We start from the raw sequence: 22,131 nt of genomic DNA on the forward strand, positions 1-22,131 counted from the left end.
GGCAATCTTTAATATATACCAACAAAGCATTCAATTTTTTAAAAAAAAAAACAAAGAAACCCTAGCAATATCAAACAACAAAATCAGTCCAAAAAGAGAATAAACATCTAATAACCGAAGGTGATTCATCCTAATCTTCTTACTTTTCTTTTTTTTTCACTTATTTTACTCACATATATATACATATATACGCTTTTAAAACAAAAATATAAAAATTCCTTACCTTTTTTGATCTCCGGCCACCGTGTACGGTGGCCGGCACGGCGGTGACTAGCCTGCACTTCATCGGCTTCTGGGCCGGCAGACCGAGAGAGAGAGAGGAGTTTAGGAGTTTTTTCTAGGGGGAGAGGAGAAATAAAAAAATAATAATAAATGGGTTATATAGGTAGAAAAACGCACTGCTTTGCCCGGCCATTTTAAACACAAAACAGCACCGCTTTTAAGCACCGACCCAAACCCGCCCACTCCACGAAGGATCCGTGTTTTTGACATTTGGGATAATTAGCATGCAGTCCTTCCATAATCTTTTGGGTTTAATCACGTCTTTTCATGTTTTAATTTGGCCCGTAATTTTAATCTGCTTCAATTTAATCCTCGATCGCTTGAAGGAGAGACACTGAACGGCGTCGTTTAGAAAGGTTGGATTATTTGCTCCTTTAGGCTCTCCTGTTCGCTCGCGTGTTCAAATCAATCCCCCTTTTTTTTTACTTCTTTTAAATTCGCCCCATAAATCCCATTTTCAATTCAATTTCATCCCTTTTATTAATTTTTCTCAATATTCTATCTTAATTCTCATATTATTAATACTACTATATTTTATTACTGTTATCATATTTATATTTATTTATTAGCATCTCATTATGATCATTCTTGCTTAATATATATATATATATATATGTATATATATGTTATGTAGTATTATTAATAACTTAATATTATTGTTTTTTAGTGTATTTGTATGTTATATATATGTATTCATTTAGTGTATATGCATTGTACTACGATATATGTATTAGCATTATTACATATATTTGTTCCTTTTAAGTATTATGTAAATATATATATACGTATATTTTATATATTATGCGTATATTTTGTTTTGTGTATTATATGTATATTATGTATATGCTTTTAATATTATTACATACTTATTTTTATTTTTATTTTTAATGTATTATATGGTACTATTAATTATTTTTCTTTTCTCTTTTGCATTATTATTTCTAATATATATGTGTATCGTATATTCCTTTACATATATTATGTATATATTGTTAGTATTATTAGTTACATGTATTTATCCCATTTCATGCACACATTATGTATACACACTCAATATTATCATATATTTAATTTCAATATATATTTATATAATGTTTCTATTCTTATCATTATCTCTATATTGTCACTATTATTATTACTCCTTCCATTATCATCATTATTGTATTATTACTTTTATAACATTTTTATATATAATTATCTATTGTATTTGGTAACATTTTTTATAACATTTTTATATATTGTATTTGGTAACTCGAGATAATCGTGCCCTAACTTACTGGGTTTCGATTTTTCTCATTTAACTTAAATAACGGAATACTCTTTTAAATCGCTATACGAGTTTTGAAAAATGCTTATTCTCGAAGATGCGAAGTGTTGTGCCCTAACTTACCGGGTATGACATCTTGTCATCTCGAGATAAGAATTTGTTTTAAAATAAAGGCGATATTCGGTGTTTGAGAATTCAAGAAAATGTACCCTAACTTACTGGGTTTTGATTTCTCTCGTTTACTCTAAACAATCGAGTACCCTTTTAATAAAGTAAAATACGCAAATTTTATATAAAAGGCAAGCTCGCTTTCGAAAATTCAAGATATCGTGTCCTAACTAACTGGATGTGACATTTCATATTTTGAGACGAGAAGGTCTTTAACACTTGAGCTTTTTATAAAGAAGGATCGTATTTTAAAATTCTTTCAAGTTTTTAAATTTTCGACACTAAGACACTAATTAATCAACTAGGTACCAATTTTGGGTGTATCGAGGGTGCTAATCCTTCCTCGTGCGTAACCGACTCCCGAACCTATTTTCTTGATTTGCGTAGACCAAAATTGTTGTTTAAATAAATCAAACTATTTATTAAAAACAACCACTTTTATGAGGTGACCCGATCACACCTCGTCAAAAAGGATTGATGGCGACTCCCAGTTTTTCGTTTTCATTTTCAAAATCCAAGTCGATTCCCGTTTTAATAAAAAATGGTTACGACACCCGTATCCTACGCCGGGGTAGAATACGAGGCGTTACCTAACTTGAACTCATACTTACAACCAATTCCGAGTCTTCATGAATTGGAAAATTTAAAACTTTCTTAAACTTATCAATTTACCCTTAATATGGGCTTACGAGGCCCAAAATACACATCGAAATTCATTCGGGACCAATCCAAGTCCTTTTTCCAACTATAGAGAAATGTCACTTGACACAGGGGCACACGCCCATGTGGGAGGGGCAACACGCCCGTCTAAGCATTCTAACATGGCCGTGCTGATGGCCTGTGTGTCTCACACGGCCTAAGCAAGACAGGGACATGCCCATGTTATCTACCCATATGGAATTACTTCTAAATGCATACCTACAGGGGTTTTCACACGGCCTGGCACATGCTCGTGTCTCTGGTCTGTGTCTTTCACACAGTCATGACACGCCCGTGTCCTAGCTCGTGTGTAAAAACCTGGACATTCTATTTCTGACATCAGCAATTCTTAAGGGCCACACGGCCAAGTAACACATCTGTGTGCTAGGCCGTGCCCTACACACGGCTAAGACACACGGCCATGTCTCTGCCCGTGTGTTTACTACCATGCATACTGACTTGAAATCTTTTACGCGTAGGGGACACATGGCAAGACCAAATGCCCATGGGGTAGATCGTGTGTCACACACGGCCTAGACACACGCCCGTGTGCCTACATGTGTAGACAATATAAGGCTATTTACCAAGCCTCATTGCCATCCTTACATATGTAGTTCTATACAAATACCAACAAATACCAAAACAAACATAATTCCTATAACCAAATCAGCCATAATGGACATTCATTCAACCATGATAATGCATCTTTTATAAATTCAAAATGAATGTTAACCATCATTCAAGGCTTAATACAAATTGAAGTGTTTCCAAACCAAGCCAATACATATGGCCAAACCTCAATGACACAAAATAATAAAGTCTAAGTCCTATACATTCCATATTCAAAAATATAAATCCAACTATACCGAATGCTTCAGTTGATAGTGTGATCGATATCTCTAACTTCCAGTGATCTTTGAGCTAGCTAGGCGGCACTGTAAGGAAATGAAAAGGGAAGGGAGTAAGCATAACAGCTTAGTAAGTTGCATATAAGTATACAACAACAATTTATCAAAAAACAACATGCTTATAACACCAAGGTAGGCATAAGCATAACTTACTCATTACCATCCATACAAGTAACATATTATATATTGAGCTCATATCTCATACGTACCAATTAGGTACCTGTACCACTCACAACACAATTATACTTTCCTCATTAGCTTAAGAACATAATGTTCACCGTTGAACCATTTGGAAACACTATCGGATATTCATTAAGCCTCAAACATGGATAAGCTGTCGATGCCATGTCCCAGACCTGGTCTTACACTGGCTCATATCTCAAGTCGATGCATGGTCTTACACTGACTATCATCTCGTAGCCGATGTATGTCCCAAACATGTCTTACACTGGCTTACGTCTCGAGGCCGATGCATGTCCCAGACATGTCTTACACTAGCCCTCGTCTCAATGCCGATGCCCTGTCCCAGACATGGTCTTACACTGGCTCTCATAATGTGGTCGATGCATGTCCTAGACATGTCTTACACTAGCTCACACAAGAATGACCCAAATGTCATGGCATGAATATCTGATTTACTTCCTAAGGTTCCAACGGAAATTCTACTATCTCATTTATCATTATACATTCTTAATTTCACAATCAAGCAATTTATGCTATAATAATTCAAGCACATATAATTAACAATGTAGTTGTATTATTTACATACCTCAGATTACAAAATGTGGCGAGTAGCCGATTTATTCGGTTTGCTTGGCTTTCCCCAAGTCTAGGTTTGGACTCGGTATTTCTGATCTATAATAAAAAAAATGCACTTATTAAGTCACTTTATCAATCTAAGCACTCAAAAATTCATAATTGGGCTAAATGACCATTTTGCCCCTAGACTTTTGCAAAATGACCATTTTACCCCTAGGCCCGAAAATCAATTTTTATCGAATTTATTTATTTCTCAAGACTAGCCAAACCTCTTTGACTCTTATAGAAACTCCAAATTATCACTATTTCACACATCTATTATCTATTTTACAACTTATGCACATTAGTCCTATTAAGTGTTTTCATGCTAACACATTTCACAAAAGTTGTTTATAAGACACCCAAAACTCATTTTCTTCCATAAAATTTCAGAAAACACCCTAAATATTCTCATGATCAAACCCTAAACTCTTAATCATTTTGTAACATAGACCCCTCATTTGAAAGCTCATGCTTCAAGGGTCACAAAAATGCAAAAATCTTCAAGAAAACTCATTAAAATCACTTACTTGTGAGAGGAATAAGTTTCTAAAATTTTTGAAGTTCAAAACCCTTAAAAATGGCTAAAAAAATTGGTGGAATGAAGAGAGAATAAAAGAAAAAGATGATAGCTAGGCTTAGGTATTATTATAATACACCTTATGTCATCAAATTTCACCTAATGTTGACTTTTCAACATTTCCATCTACCATGGCCGGCCATCACCTATTTAATGGCCCAATTTCACTTTAAAAACCCCCAATTTATGATACATGGCAATTTGGCACCCTTAGTTGTCAATTTAAGACTTTTATACTTTATGCGATTTAATCCTTTTTCACAATTGAGCTCACAAACGCTAAAATTAGCTCACCAAGTTTTTCATGCACTATTATAAACATGCTATGACTCTATTTTAATAATAAAATAATTTCTATGACTTTGAATTTGTGGTCCCGAGACCACTATTTCGACTAGCCCCCAAAATCATGCTGTTGCACATTATTTGAAAGTAATGAGTTCAATATGAACTGCACTTAAAAAGAGTCATCCCCGGGGTCATTAGCCTTGTTGTAATATTAATCATCTCGATTATATGTTCTTATATTCCCCTCGACCCATCATACTTCATGGTCATGAATTGTTCCATTAAGGAACCAACTAGAGACTTATCTACAAAACAAAAACATTCTTCCACAAACATAAAATTCTTTTGTGCTTTCAATTTGTGGAATTGTGGTCTTAATGTTGTTGGCAATAGTTATTGGCAAGAACATAAAGTTTAATCTATTTGATAATTACCATTTTTTATGGTACAACATCTCTTCATCACTGCTTATGTCAACAATAGCAATAAGTTTATCTTATAATAATGCTAAGCCAAGATCCAAACAACCTAAATGGAAATTGACTTATTCATTCCATTAAAAGAAGTTCAACTTTATTAAACAAAGTAACAATGAAGCTTGTGAATAAAGAGAAAAGACTACAAAAGAATACATAAAGTAAAACAATACATAAATTCTCAAAATATATTTACTTTATGAATTCAGATACATAAACAATCCAAGTATATCCTAGTTCTCATTCGGGTAGATACTACAAAGTATTATCATAAATAAATTCTAACAACATTAACGGAAAAATAAATAATTCTCATCAAATATACACATTACCTTTGGCAATTCAACTATATATCTAACAAAAATATTAATTTGCCACCATAATTTTCACTATTCATAGAATAAATAATTCACCTTTGGGAAAATTTGGAAGTTCTAATAAGCAGTGAAAGTCAATTCATCCATTTTTCCTTTATAAGCATTTCATTAATTACATGGATATTAACAATTTTATATACATGATTTAATTGACATCTACGAATCCTTCCAATTTGGTCACTTTGGTGACTAACAAATTATACACATCACATAGACATCAATTTAAAAAATATTCAACTTTAGGAGAAATTTTTTTTGAATAATCTCATTATAAGTTTTGATCATATCTGCTTTTTTTGACACAATGCTTAAAACTACCAATAGCCCCTCCTCAACCCGTAAATAGGAAGATAGTGCACTTCAACGCACTCGAACGCACTTCCTCCTGCATTGGCAACAATGCCCATGCCAATAAAGTTAAGACTCAATCAGCTAGGAGATAAAATATTTAAATACATTTCATGTAAAATACATAAAATACTCGTGATCTGACGTATCCATAAATATATATACCAAAATATAACTCATTAATTATATATATTTGAATTAAAATTTAAAAAAAATAGTAAAACCCTCAATCAAAACCAAAATATGTTGGCATGGTGAATATGCTAACTTCACTCGCAACTCGATGTGCTAACCTCATTATCTTTCATAAAATCATTCATTGCATGTTTGATCAAATCGATTATGAATAAAAGATAAAATTAAATCTACAAAGATCATACACCGTCAGACTTATCAACATTTATCAACTTTACATGCAAGGGCGAAGCCAGAACAATCTTTTAGGGGGCGGATGAAATTTTAACTTTTTATAGTCTATATCTTTATAATTTTTAAAGTATTAAATCAATTTTTTATAATTTTAAGGGGGCCAAAGTGTAATTTTACCTTTACTAATTTAAAATTTTTAAAAAATCTCAAGGGTCTAAATAACAATTTTACATTTTAAGGGGGGCTGGCAGGGATTTGCCACTGTTTACATGTTAATCATTCATAAAGCATAAAACCTATTGTCAAATCCATATAATCTATTTTTTTATAGGTTTCTTGGAACCACGTAAATATTATCATAGAGAAAAATTGTAATGGAAAATCATATATTCTTTAACTAAGCTCATGATAGCATATTTAAATTTCAATGATAAGGATACTATGCAAATCAAAACCCTAATATTACATAAACAATGATTTTAGGCTTTTTAGAACAATATGATTTTCACAAATAAGATTTACTTGATGAGGAATTGGAGTTGGCCATTAGATTTGACAAAGAAGAACACTACGATAAATTGATTTTTCCCTCTTAACATTTTTCCTTAACGTTACACAAGCTCTAAGTGATAGAGATTATAAACATTCTATCAATTTTTAATTGTGTTTGTTGTGTAATCCTAATAGGTAGAAGGAGGATCAATTTATAATGATCAATCTTTAATCTAATATCCTATCAAATAACTGAATGTACGAGTAAAATTTAACTTCTATTAAAATAAAACACTTAATCCCTGTAAATTGAAAAACGTTATTTTAGACTTAATTGAATTTACAAAATTGGAATGAAACAAGACAAAAAAAGTTTGATGATCAATTAAGACGTAAATTGAAAAACGTCATTTTAGACTTAATTGAATTTACAAAATTAAAATGAAACAAGACAAAAAAAAGTTTGATGATCAATTAAGACATTAAAACAAACATCGCACCTAAGGTTGAATTTTTGATATATTAGTTTTTTTTTTTTTAAAAAACATTTTTATTTTTCTCATAGATTATTTGGTCATACTCGTGACTAAGCTCTGGTCACAGTAGAATTTTTAATTATTTTTATCCATTCTATTTGTGCTGTCGATCTTAGTTCCTTATTTACGAATTTACTCAATTCCTAAATATCATAAATTAAATTTATGATATTAACTCAATTAAATATTTATATCAATGTTACATATAAATAAATGACATTAATCTTCATTTATAAATATCAATATATTCACATATTTAAATTGGTTTATTTATATAAACAAATTACTCACTCATAATTTCAAAAGTAAATTGTGGGAAAAAAATTAATGCTCATTCTATATATTGTTACCATAGAGTTTTCTTTTATAGGAACATATTAAATTATATTCAGGGTATTCGAAGCATATTAGGGAGCACAGATAGATGGAAAGGAAACAGAATCTAAATTACCCATACTTTCTTTATCTGTTTATTTCACCCAACAAGGCTTTTTCTGTCATATTTAATTAGCAGTGCCAACAAATTTTACCTTAGGATGTCGACTCTTCATTTCATGATTCAAGCAAGAGTTTTATATGTCAAAACTGAATACGTCACAGAGAAAACTGAAACAAAGGGTTTTACATTTATATATATATATATATATAATATATTTTATATATATCTAAGAGGCTCCAGATCACTTTGCCTTATATCTTCTAATAATTGTCTCCTATCCTTTCAAAATGAGGAACCCTGTTTTGTTGCTTGTCGGCGTTTTAACTCTTATGGTGGCTACAACAGCTTCAGCAGCAGTAGTGGAACACACATTCAATGTAATAATCTCAAACACCCTTTGGAACCTGTTTCAGGTGGATGTATATAGAAAATGTTACTGATCAGTCAGATGTTTATTTGATGCTGCAGGTTCAAAACTTGACAGTTACTCGACTATGCAATCGCCAGCTGATTGTTGCAGTAAACGGTAGCTTCCCTGGTCCGAGAATCCGAGTTCGAGAGGGTGACACACTTATTGTTCATGTATATAACAAGTCACCCTACAACTTGACCGTTCACTGGTTAGTCCTTAGTCCTTACTTTCATTTGAACTGGTTTTCCTTTAACAAAGCTTCCGGTCCCAGCCTGTTTCTGTCATATAATCATGTTTTGATGGCGATCAAGACTTGACTTTCGTAATGCTCCAAATCGGTTCTTGATTTGTTAGTTCAAAAGAAGCTTTCTTTTTTATTTTTAACAATAGTAGGCTTATAATATCCATAATAAAATCGATTGAGTATTAATTCGATTGATATGGATATTATTGTCAATATGAAAGGACGTGAGTTTGAATGTTCTGAAATACATTATCCTCTTATTTATGAATTTAGAGGAATTATGAGTAATTCTAAATATTGTATAATATTTAACTACTAATTTAAAGAAAAACTTCACTCCCTACTTTTTTCTCATGTGTTTTTTATCAATAATTGTGTATAGTTTTTATTACAGTTCAATTATTAATTTGTATATTATTTTATATTATTTGTTAAAAAGTTGTTTTTGTATTATTTTTATCAGTATGTTATACGACTAGTTTATATAATTAATATATTGTAGTATTCTTCTTTTTTCTTTAAAGGAATAACTGTCGTATTCTTAAACTATATTTTAAAAAACCAATTGCTTTTAGTTATCGTTTATACTAGATAAACACTTTATTAATTTGTTGTTACCTTTAATCAGGTTATCGACTCAATTATAAAATTATAAAATTTTTTTAATTATAATTAATATTATTATGATGATTTTTTTCCTTTTCATACTTTTATATAATTTTTAATTAAAATAATTACATATTCAAGTATGGAACACATGGTAAATAGTATTACAATGCAAATTCATTACCACTCCACCTATATTGATCAATATAAAATATTTTCTTTCCCTACATCGTGAATATTGATAATGTTATTGATTGAGTTTGTATTACCAATAAACTTGACATAAACTCAAAATAGATGTAGTTATGTGTTTAAATTTAATATTTTTAATATGATTTATTTATGTGTATAAATTTCGTGTATTCACAAATTAGTATATTCTTTTCATTTGACATATTGTATGTATTATTAATTAGTTTCAAACCATATGTTTCATTATTTATTATATATTATTTTTAAGCATACTCTTGTATTCTAAATACGTAGTTTTCACACCAATACGCGTGATGAAATTTCTGTTTTCTTTAAATAATTCATATTTGATATAATGACTTTATAAGTGAAATTAAAAAACTTTGTGGAGTGTACTAAATAATTTGTTCAACTTTAATAAGATATGTGTAAAGATTCTGATCTAACAACTGGTGATTGTTTGAATAGGCATGGAGTGTATCAAAAACTGAGCTGCTGGGCGGATGGACCCAACATGATAACTCAGTGTCCCATACTCCCTGGGAATAAATATACATACAAGTTCAAAATCAGCGGTCAAGAAGGAACCCTGTGGTGGCATGCTCATGTATCGTGGCTAAGAGCCACTGTCCATGGCGCACTCATTATTCGTCCGAAATCAGGCCACAAGTATCCCTTCCCTAAGCCCCACAGAGAAGTCACTATCATATTAGGTACAGCATTAGTTAACCACCTATCTTAAACACTCATTATTAATTTAATGATTGAAAAATTTATTGACCATCCACAAAGATGACAACGAAAGCTTTTATGTTTTTCAGGCGAGTGGTGGAATGCTGACGTCATGGATGTTGAGGAAGAGGCCGTGACCAGTGGAGGTTTACCAAATATTTCCGATGCTTTCACTATAAATGGATGGCCCGGAGATCTCTATCCATGCTCTCAAAACCGTAATTAATTATCCATAATCATTAATATATTTCATTAAAGAATAATATTTGAAACACCGCAGGTTTACATGTTGTGAATTGATTTTTAATCAGACATGTACAAGCTTAAGGTTGAGCCAGGAAAGACTTATCTCTTACGCATAGTCAACACTGCACTCAACGGACAGCTTTTCTACAAGATAGCGAATCACAACCTGACGGTTTTCGCCATCGACGCTGCCTACACGAAACCTTATGTCACCGACATCATCATGATAGCCCCAGGTCAGACCGTCGACGCATTGCTAGTCGCCGATCAAGACATTGGGTCGTATTACATGGCCGCTAGTCCGTATTCTACCTCAGTTGGTATACCGTATGATAATAATACCACAAGGGGCGTCGTGGTGTATGATGGTGCCCCACCCATAGGAAAGCCATTAATGCCAACCCTCCCCGCTTTCAGTGACACCGCTACGGCTTACAAGTTCTCTAGTAGTTTAAAGGGTTTGAAGGATGGACCTCATTGGGCACAGGTTCCAAAAAACGTGGACTACAAAATGTTTGTGACTGTTGGATTAGGGTTCACTCCTTGCGAAGCAAACAGGACATGCCTGGGTCCAAAGGGAACCAAACTCTCAGCGAGCATGAACAACCAATCCTTCGTGCCACCCAAGAGAATGTCATTGCTGCAAGCTTTCTATTCGAACGTGGATGGCATCTACACCACGGATTTCCCTGTCAAGCCCCCCATTGAATTTGACTACACCAATGCTACTATCAACAACTACAACCCAGCGTTTCTCTTTGCTCCAAAAGTTACTAAGGTGACAAAGCTAAAGTTCAACTCAACAGTGGAGATGGTGCTTCAGAACACTGCTATTATTGGAGTGGAGAATCATCCCATGCACCTCCATGGCTCAAACTTCCACGTATTGGCTCAAGGGTTTGGGAACTATAACCCTTCCAAGCATAGGGAGATGTTCAACCTTGTCGACCCACAAATTCGTAACACCATTGGCGTACCAGCTGGAGGATGGGCAGTCATTAGATTCACAGCCGATAATCCAGGTTAGCTTTCCAATATCATTGCTACTCATTCGTAAGTTTGATTCACTACGTATACTGAAAATACTTTCAATATAAATGTAGGTGTATGGATAATGCATTGTCACTTGGACGCGCACTTGACCTATGGCCTCGGCACTGTTTTCATGGTTGAGAATGGACCAACTCCCGAAACAACTTTGCCTTTACCTCCGGTAGATCTACCAAATTGCTAGAAGTTCAAATTTTGCACAAAACCATGGCTGAAGTTTCTTAATATTTATTTGGATTTGATTTCATATATGGTCCCTTTAATTTATGAAAACAGATTTAAAATCCAATAATGATATCCAATTATACAACGCGTTGTTTACTCGTTTTCCATTTATCAGGATATTATTTTTAATTATAAAAATATTCCCTTTGTTTTTCTTCTTTTTGGTCTTTCTTGACGCCCTTTTTGTCTTTTTTTTTTGGCCCTTATATTAATCCTGATTGGATGGATGTGGTAATAAGATAAGGGCTTCCCAAGATTGACCATTCTAAAATTCAAAATTCAATGTTTGGTAGAAAAGTCTATTTCCACTCCATCCAACCTCCATTCCATAAAATTTTATTTCCTTTTAACATTAATTTTTGTTTCTAAATGCTTATCTAGAGTTTAATCCTTTCAACATTTTCCAAACAATTTAAAGCCAACCCATCTCCTTTGCCTACCACCATCAGGTCCTCTAAGATCTTTTTCTTTTTTTTTTCATTCTTTTACATTTTGATATATGTTCTCTACCTTACGTCATAAGCTTCCCAATTCTATCTTTAATAAAAAAAAACTAAAATATCAATATATATATATATATATATATATATATAATATTAGCGTTATACAATAGAGAAATTGTTATCTTAGTACTAATTTTTTGATAAACTAGACTAGAAGTAATTAAACTATTAATAAATTTATAATTTGTTTATTTAATTTTAAAAATTACAAAATTGTCACTAAATTATTCTAAACGCTTTTATTTAAGTAACTAGACTATTAAAATTATTATTGTATAGCCTTTTATGTTCACACTACCTGCACCAATCGAAAGTTCTATTTCTCCTTATTTTCTATAGTTTAATTTTGTTTTAATGAAATAGTTTTGAACATCATGAATCTTGAATCTACAAACTAAAATTCACATAACTTTTTTCTCCAATCTCTGACACTGGCCATCAAATCAACTTGGATCAAAGGCATGTTCATCTATTCATTGATGGATACTAAATAACCATCATTTGGAGCTCATTAGCTGGACTTTTTTTTTAAAAAAAAACCTTGACAATCCAATAATTTTAAATAAAAAATTCTAATAGTTTAATGGCTTTAATAAAAAAATTTAAATAATTTAATAATATTTTTTTAATTTTTTAAACTTGAATCAAAATATAAACTTATGAACTTTACCCAAATATTTTTTCCACCATTTTGGTACCTTCACTTTCATTACGTCATATCTTTACCTCAATGTGTTTTTCAGTTAAAAGAAACAGTTGTTGTGGCAATAGAGGATAATAAAATATTCACACATGTAGAGAACATCACATCAAAGGAATGATCAAGGTTTGCTCTATGATACAATTATTAGTTATAATAATAAGTTTATAAATATGTATGGAAAAAGGATTACATTTTTATATTTTTTCATAATTTTTATATAATATATGTTTTAACAAATCAATTTATTAATTTATTTATACTTGTCATACTTGTAAATATTTTAATTGATTTGATATTTTTATTACATTGATATAAAATATTATTTATATTAATATATTGTAACGCCCAAATTTTGTGTTTTTAAATGGTAGAATTTAACAAGTGATTAATTTAGTTCAGTAGTTAAGAGTTATGCTTGTGTATGTGAGGTTTTGGGTACAAATCATTCCATTAAATTTTTGTTATTTTTGTCTCAACCAATATCTTTAAACATTTGATTTATAAACTATTTTTGCTCAAAACAAGAGTGAGCCTATTAGTTTAGAGGTAAAGTCTTAGCTTACTCATAGGTTTCAAGTTTGAAACCTCTTGTGTGCATGAAACCAAAATATTTTTTGTTCTCCCTAAGTGTCTGCCATGTGGATGTGGTTGGGTCAATTTCAAACTCTAGATACTATGATAAGTTATCAGAAGATCTGGTTGGTTAGAGATTATTGTCTTTTTTTAAAAATAATTAAAATTATAAGATTTTTTCCCAAATTTTTCTCCCACTTTTTCTCACATTCACTTCCCCACTTCCTTAGTTTTCTTTTTACTATCTTTGTCGCTTCCCTACTCTATTTTCCTTGGTTTCATAACTAAAAAAAAAAACATCATCTTTTACTTTTTGCTTTTGCTAATTCTACTTCTATTGTGGCGTAAATCGCTTTGCTATTACTCATGCTGTGCGTATTGGACGAGAATCTAACGAGTTCGACATTGTATAAGTGTCGTTGGGTTTCTTCCTTCCATAGTGTGTGTCTACTTTTTTCGTTATTTTTGTTAGTTAGTGATTAATAGGTGTTTTGTACTGCGTTATTGTTGCCTCTACTTGTGTTAGGGTTTTTCTATGTGAAGTTTGTGAAACATAAACTCCTCCAACGGTTTATGTGCAATTTAAGGCTGTTGTTTTTGCAAGGGTAAGTGATTAAAGTTTTCAATTGGGGGCCTGATTCGGTTGTTTAGCCAACCGTTTAGCATTTGCAATCGAATCTTGAATTTAGTGTATCACTAATAATTTTTATGTTCTAAAATGTCGATTTAAGTTTTGGATTTCTCATTATTGATATTGCTTCAAAAAACGACGATGTGTGTAACGAAAAACTCGAAAAATAGCAAACGATTCGAAGTCAAAAAGTGGATTACCGACATCTTATAGTCATGTGCCAGGTCATGTGAAAAACTGGGTGAGCCACACGACCGTGTGGACCACACAAGCTGAGTTATTTGGGTCGTGTGGGTCACACGAGCATGTGTCAGATCGTGTGGGCTTAATTTTCGTAAAATTTAGTTAGGGTCGGATTTGAAGTGCAATTTGAGATTAGTCACTTCGTATGCTCCAATATGTGTTATGTATGATATATATAGTTATGAAATCTGATATTTTGTCTCTATTTATATAACTTCTGAAAACATGATTTTATAATATGATATGTTTAGCATGTATGTATCTGATATCTGATTAATACTGCATGAACATTGGGGTGGATATAGAAAAGATAGAGAAAGTGTTGGTAATTTAACCAATTATCACCTCCCGACCTCTAACTGATTAATCAATTGGTTGATACTCGCTTATCTCCTGACCTCACTTTTTCAACAGGATAAACTACGATTTACTCGGCCAAACTTATCTCCAGATCTCATTTAACTTATAATTACTTTCTAGATTTTCCAAACCTAGGATTTAGAAACACGTAATTTAAACCAACTAATCCTATCAGGAAACCCTAAATCCCCCGTTAATCACATCTCCATCCACTCGTTAATCTCCTCTAAGGGATTTAGCCACTCATGGTATTCATAATCTCAAACTCAATTGAATTAAACATGTAAATAACATGATTGAATTGAAAGAGAAAAGATATTAGAATAATCCTGGAAAGAGATTAGAACAATCCTGGATTTTATGTCAATTGAAAAATGGAGTAGTAAATCTCGCGATTGGAATAACAAATATCATCGCTTGCGAAGCAAATAAACTGAAATACTTTAATTAAATAAAAAAAACTCTTGGATTGAAACCAATTTCAAGAGGAAAGAACAAAGAATTTATGAAAATTAAATGAAAACTAAATCTAATCCTACTCCTAATCTACGAGGGTTTTTGGATGAATCTAAGACGACTTGGTTATATCAAACCCCTAAAGTTTCATTTATAGAAGTGTTGGCAACCTGAATTAGGTCTTTGACACGTCCTAAGTCTTCATATAAAGTTGATTGTGCGGACAAAAATAGTCCCAAAATACTTGGGCAGCACGTTGAGCTTATGTCCCACCATGCAAGGCCTACGGCGTGACACGACATAGGTTTTATGCCTTCCTTGGTTCGTTTCATGCTTTGACAGCTCAAGAAGCCTGTGCATCACTCGTCCCTTACTCCTATGTCAGTTGGGCCTATAAATCATCATCCTACACACTCAATTCACCATATTAACATTACCTAAGGCCCGTCTCGGCCTAATAGGTCACAACACTCACAAAATGTATTAAAAAAACTTATTTCATTAACTTTTAATACTAACTACTAAATACTGAAAATGCAATATAAAATACTAAAATGACTAGAAAACAAGCTCCTTAAGTGCAAAAATAGAATGAAATTACTACTACATTTGACACCAAGTCAAATATTCAAACATTGAAGTCTTTGCTTGTCCTCAAGCAAACTAAACAAACTAAAACAAACTAAAAATAGAGGATAAATATGCAAGAAAAGAAAATTTACTTAAGCTAGCTTGAAATTTGAAATTGGATAAAATTACATTAGCAAGATAATGTAGATAAACATGTCATTCTAGAATGATATACAATTGACTCTCAATTTCTAAAATTAGACGGGTTAGTTCATTAAACTACAAAGCAAACAAATAAAACAATGTTAAGTATAGGTTTCCATCAAAACAAATATATAAATATATAAGTATGTTCAAATGAATATAAGCGGTAAAAATATCAAAACTTGGCACAATATCATCCACATAAAGTACTACCTAAGTCACATGGGACTTTTCGGCTTGTAACGTCATACGACTTAGGTTGGTTTGGAATTCAATAATAGGCTCGACAAAATGATTAAGCACGAAAGTAGTTTGGAATATTGTATTGTCCCCGACACTCCCTCGAGTATACATGTAGCTCACAACCATATATCCACTTCTCTCACCTTTCTTATTTCTCTATTTACGAATTAGTATAGTATTCATGAGTACAATCATCTAAGCTTGTATTATCAATTTTTTTTCAAACAAATGTAAGTGTACTTTTTTGCCAACTCACTTTGCTTTTATTTTTTTTTTTCTTCGAGATTTTCTCAATTTGGAATTTTGCCTTATTTTCTACAAGCTCAAAATCTAATACTCGTTATACCATACAATTCCTTAGTTCACTCATTTTTTTTCTCCTTTAAAACCACCTTAATATATCTACCTAATCCCTCAATATCAATGGTCAGACGTCTAAATCTGTGCAAGGACTAAGAAATAAAAGATCAAATAAAATATTCTTTAGGCTTAGGGTTTCATTGACGGTTCATCAAGAAAATAGATTTAGGTTCAAAATAGGTATTAAGGAAATATTTACGGGATAGGTTTCTAGTTCAAAAAATTTGTCTATCAAACAATGCCTTAAGTCGTCCCTTGCTAATTCTATAAATGGATTAAATCGGCCAAGTCTATCGATTTCTACAATCTATAATTCAATCAAACATGCATGTTATTTATATACCTATTTATCATTTGGTATACTTAACATCTTAAATCTATTCACAGTGTAATAAATTGAACTAAGTAGTCTAACATTACATAATTTAGAATAAATTATTATCAAACTAAATTTACAATTTATTGACAAAAGCCTATTAATATGTCACTTGTATTTCTACAAGCTCAAGCACATAGAAAACATGCAAAATAAAAATTTAAAGAACTACTAAAACAAAATAAAATAACAGAAAAAGAAAAAGAAAATTTTTAAATTTTTCTAAGTCACCCACATTCTTTATTTGGCACATTGTCTCTAATGTGCAAAAAAATATAAAGGATAGAGGTTACTCGATTGGCATGATTCGTGCAATACAATTGGTAAGATTCCATCTCCTTTTGATTACGGCGCAATCTTGTTGTGCCTTCAAAAATTTGGACTTCCTACTAAGAAAAACTAAACACAACTACATATATAAAATATTAAAATCCTAACTAAATAAAAACCAAAAATAAAAATCATCTAAATAAGAATAAAATAAAATGTCCAAATTTAAATAAAAATTTAAAATTAAATTAAATTGTTTAAAATTATTCTAAATCAGGATCTGACGCTTCATCCACTTTGCCCAGTTTGTTCTTCGAATCTTCCTCCAAATCTTCTCTGGGATCTTCCCTAACATTTGATTCCTTCTCTTCCTTCCTCTTGCTTGGTTTGGCCTTTACCTCGTACTTAGCTACTGGAACTTGTGGCAGCTTCAACCCACTTTTCCTCACATAATCCTCAAAAGTTGGTCCAGCTTCTTGCATCCATCGAACTATCCATTCTGAATTGGATAGCGCATTCTCACCAAGATGTGGTTTTGTCTTTATCACCCATTTTTGTTTCCTATTCCCTATAAGATATTCCACACTTGGTTCCAATATCGGAAACTTGATTGGTTGTAAGACACGGCCTAATTGTCCCACCGACACCTTTGCTTATCGGCATAAGTATGTCACAAAGTGCGGGAAAAGTAATTCCACATCTTTTCCTTGCACGTTGGAGTACGCTTCAATATATCCATGTTCCCACACAAACTTTTCCCTTCGTTAAACCGCATATAACAACGTTGCCTAGAATATATCAATATTGGACATGTCTGACGCTAGGCAGATTCAAGTGCTGATAAATTTCAACCAGATTCTAGCTTTTGAAGTTAACTTCGCTTAAGAGAATGATATGGGATAGTCTGTTCTTGAAACACCCTTAACCCGTCTCTATTATCGGATTAGGGTTACAGGATGCTATGACGATTAACAAGTCCAAAAATATGTCAAAACAATTTAGAGTTCAATTTAATCATCATAAATCAATAGTCATTTATTATTCATAGCATATATACGAGAATGAGACTTAAATCGAGCTTGCAGAATCCAAAAATTAACTTAAAAACAAGTACGGACTAATCTAAAAGAAAACATAAAGAAACGGCAAAACCTAAAAATAGGGGTCACACGGCCATGTGACTAGGTCGTGTGGCAAAGCCCAGACTGTATGGCCTAAAAATAGGCCATGTGGACAAATTGTGTAACAAATTGTGTCTTTGTAAATCAGGGTCACATATTCGTGTTGCTAGGCCATGTAACAAACTGTGACCGTGTGGACAAACTTGCACCAAAATCAAATAGGCCACATGGTTGTGTTGGGTGACTGTGTCTGACACACGATCGTGTGGCAGACCGTGTCATAGGTCATGTGCACCTAACATACCTAGAGGTGTGCACAATTCGGGTAAAACCAAAAAAATTCAGTTAACCGACCTAATTCGGTTAATCGGTCGGTTAACCGAATTTTTTCGGTCGGGGGTTGGTTAATAAATTTTTAAATTTTCGGTTAACGGTTAATTCGGTTCGAAACAGGTCAGTTAACTGAATTTTTCAGTTAACCAAAAAAATAATATATAAAATTATAATATATAAATAGTTTACTATTTAGTATTTACCCAAACCCAATCTAATATATTTAAACCCAACTGGCCAACCCAACCCAACCCAATTACTTAACTTAATTACCCAACCCAATACAAATAATTTAATAAATAAAAATAAAAATAAAAATCTAAAAGTAAAAATCTAATAAAACTAAAACACCCCTACACTACTCACACTCACACAGTCACAGACGATAGAAAGAAAAAAAACCCTAACTTTTCAATTTTGAAATCCCTAATTGAAAATTTGAAATCTCTCAAAACCTTCAAAATCTCCCAAAAGGCCAAAACCTCAAAAGTATCATAGCTGCTGGAGGCTGGAGGCTGGAGGCTGGAGGCTGGAGCTACGGCTGGCTGCAACCCGCTGCTGTTGTCGTCGAAGCTAAGGACAAGGTGTTGTTCGGCTGGTCCAAAGAAAGCGATAGGTAAGAGATGAAGGATAACGAAAATAAAAGAAGAATATTTTAGCCTCACTTTCCTTTGTTTCTTAATATTCCTAGACGATTCAAAAGCTTAGAGTTAGTAGACACTAAATCCAGCCTAAACCAACCCGACATTTAACTTGCTGTCCATCTCAGCTCTTACCTTGTTTCTACTCGATGTTTTCTTCTTTTTTATCTTTTAGGTTGAGATAAATGCATATGGCTTTAGATTTCCAGAATCATGATCTCATAAGGGTCGGAATTTGAACTTTTTGATTGTTTAATTGTTGAATTGTAACAAAAGGGTAAACTGATTGGTCCTTCAATTAAAGATTGTAATACGGATAATATATACAGAGTTCATTGGGCGTAGAGAGATATCGATAATATGAGCATGTTTTTACATGTTTATGTAATAAGCTTGTCAAGATATTCAATTGAGTTATATTTCTATAGTTTCAGTCTGTTTTAAGATAATAATAAAAAAACCCTAAATTATGCTTTTAGTTACTTTACGTGTTTGGTTTGTAGAAAATGTGCTTAATTTCCTTATTTGATTATTTATACCTGAGGGGCCTTTTTCATAATTTGTTTTATAGTTAAAATGATATTTTTAATGCTAATTAAAAATAATAAAAAATTGATTAGGTGCATAAGCCATTTGAGTGTATTAGTTTTGATAATTTCAACTCAAGCTTGGCTCATATTATGAAGCCCAGTTTCATATTTTTTTAAAAGAATGCATTTCATCTAGTTTTAATCTTCATATTGGAAACTGAAATTGATAGAATTAGTAAAATAAATGCTTTGTTTTCTTTTCGAGCAAGTAAAATAGATTTCCTTATAACAAATGTGAAACAAGTCTTTTTTTCGGTTACATGTAACAGACATTAAAAGCATCCATCCACTTTCGCATTGAAACAAGGCTAAGTGATTGAATTCTAACCATAGATTTTCTTTTTACCCTTTTAGAGCATTAAATTATTGATAACGAAATTCATTGACCCTATTTCATTTTCTAATATATGAGACTCAAACTTACCTCTTTTTGGAGTTATATCCTTGAATCATTTTTTTATATTTTATTTATTTTGCAATATAAAAATAAATATTTTTATTTGCTGTAATTTATTTATTGTTGTAATTTACAAACTTCTAATGTTTAATATTATAAATGTATTTTAATTTATTATATTTTTTTTTTGCATAATGTCCACCGAACCAACATCTATTGAGGGTAGTGTTACACCTCCTACTTTGATAGATTCTGAAAATTCGGGAGTTGGAGCTTCAACCCAAGCAAATGTGACTACTGGGAAAAGAAAAGCCACTCCTCAAAAGTCAGAAGTTTGGTCTCACTTCACTAAGATTATTAATAGTGAAGGTGCAAGTAAGGCTAAATATAATTATTGTTAAAAGGAATTTTGTTGTGATGTGAAAAAAAAATGGTACAGGGTCATTGAAATATCATATTGGTTCATGTAAAAAAAATCCTAGCAATGTTGTTGACCCTAGTCAAGGACAACTAGTTTTACCTAGAAAGGGAGTTGAAGGGGGGGAAGGGCATCTTTCAACTTGGAGATTTGATCAAGAAGCATGTAAGAAAGGATTAGCACAAATGATTGTGATTGATGAATTACCTTTCAATTTTGTTGAAAGTGAAGGCTTTAAGAAATTTATGTTTGTGGCATGTCTTAGGTTTCATATTCCTTCACGAACTACTATGACTAGGGATGTTTATCAATTGCATTTAGATGAAAGGGTCAAGATAAAACAACTTTTGAGAAGTTCTTGTTCTAGAGTTTGCTTAACTACTGACACATGGACTTCTTTGCAAAGAGTTAATTATTTGTGTATCACTGCTCACTTTATTGATAACGATTGGAAATTGAATAAAAAGATTTTAAACTTTTGTCCAATTTCTAGTCATAAGAGTTAGTCCATTGGGATGGTGATTGAGAAATGCTTGTTGAATTGGGGTATTGATAAGTTGTCTAATGTTACTGTTGATAATGCAAGTTCAAATGATGTTGTTATTGGTTATTTGAGAAAGAAATTTAACCCTCGAGGGGGTTTAGTTCAAAATGGTTAATATCCTTATATGAGATGCATGGCACACATTGTGAATTTGATTGTTGTTGAAGGCTTAAAGGAAATGAATAAATTTGTTGAACGTGTTAAGGGGCTATTAGATATGTGAGACAATCTCCAGCTAGATTACAAAAGTTTAAGGAGTGTGTTGTGGTGGAAAAGATAGAGTGCAAGAAGATGTTGTGTCTTGATGTTTCTACTAGGTGGAACTTGACCTACTTAATGTTAGACACTGCTCAGAACTTTGAGAGAGTTTTTGAGAGATTTGAGGAGCAAGATACAAACTTTAGGGCTGAACTTGAAAGGGGAGAGGGTTGGCCTAGTGTGGATGATTGGGCTAATGTTAGAAACTTGAGGGATTTCTTAGAACACTTTTATGAAATCACTTTATGTATATCTGGCACTTCATATGTCACGTCTAATAATTTTTTTGACGAGCTTTCTGAAATTGATATTCTTTTACGAGATGCTTAATTAAATAGTAATGTTGATTTCAATGTTATGGCTATCAAGATGAAAGAGAAATATGATAAGTATTGGGGTGATATTGATAAGATGAATTTGCTTATGCTTGTTGCTTGTGTTTTAGATCCTAGACAAAAACTAAAATATCTTGAATTTGCACTTAGTGAAATGTCTAGTCCTGAAAAAGCTTGTGAAATGATGCAAAAATTGAAGGAATCTTTGTATGAATTGTTTGATGAGTATAAGCCTCTACTTCATAGTACTTGTAGCCAATCGAGTATG

The 22,131-nt window shown here is 32.2% G+C and overlaps 1 protein-coding gene across 1 annotated transcript; it reads left to right on the plus strand.

Annotated features, from left to right (window-relative positions):
- Positions 1–8,257: 8,257 nt before the first annotated feature.
- LOC108459714 (laccase-7-like) lies at positions 8,258–11,819 on the plus strand. The gene is made up of 6 exons (XM_017759115.2): positions 8,258–8,404; positions 8,496–8,647; positions 9,950–10,194; positions 10,303–10,431; positions 10,525–11,481; positions 11,563–11,819. Exons 1-6 carry the CDS (start codon positions 8,315–8,317, stop codon positions 11,691–11,693), a joined length of 1,704 nt encoding a protein of 567 aa, XP_017614604.1. The 5' UTR covers positions 8,258–8,314; the 3' UTR covers positions 11,694–11,819.
- Positions 11,820–22,131: the final 10,312 nt, after the last annotated feature.

Source organism: Gossypium arboreum, chromosome 4 (assembly GCF_025698485.1).
Source record: "Gossypium arboreum isolate Shixiya-1 chromosome 4, ASM2569848v2, whole genome shotgun sequence".
Classification (NCBI taxonomy): Eukaryota; Viridiplantae; Streptophyta; class Magnoliopsida; order Malvales; family Malvaceae; genus Gossypium; species Gossypium arboreum.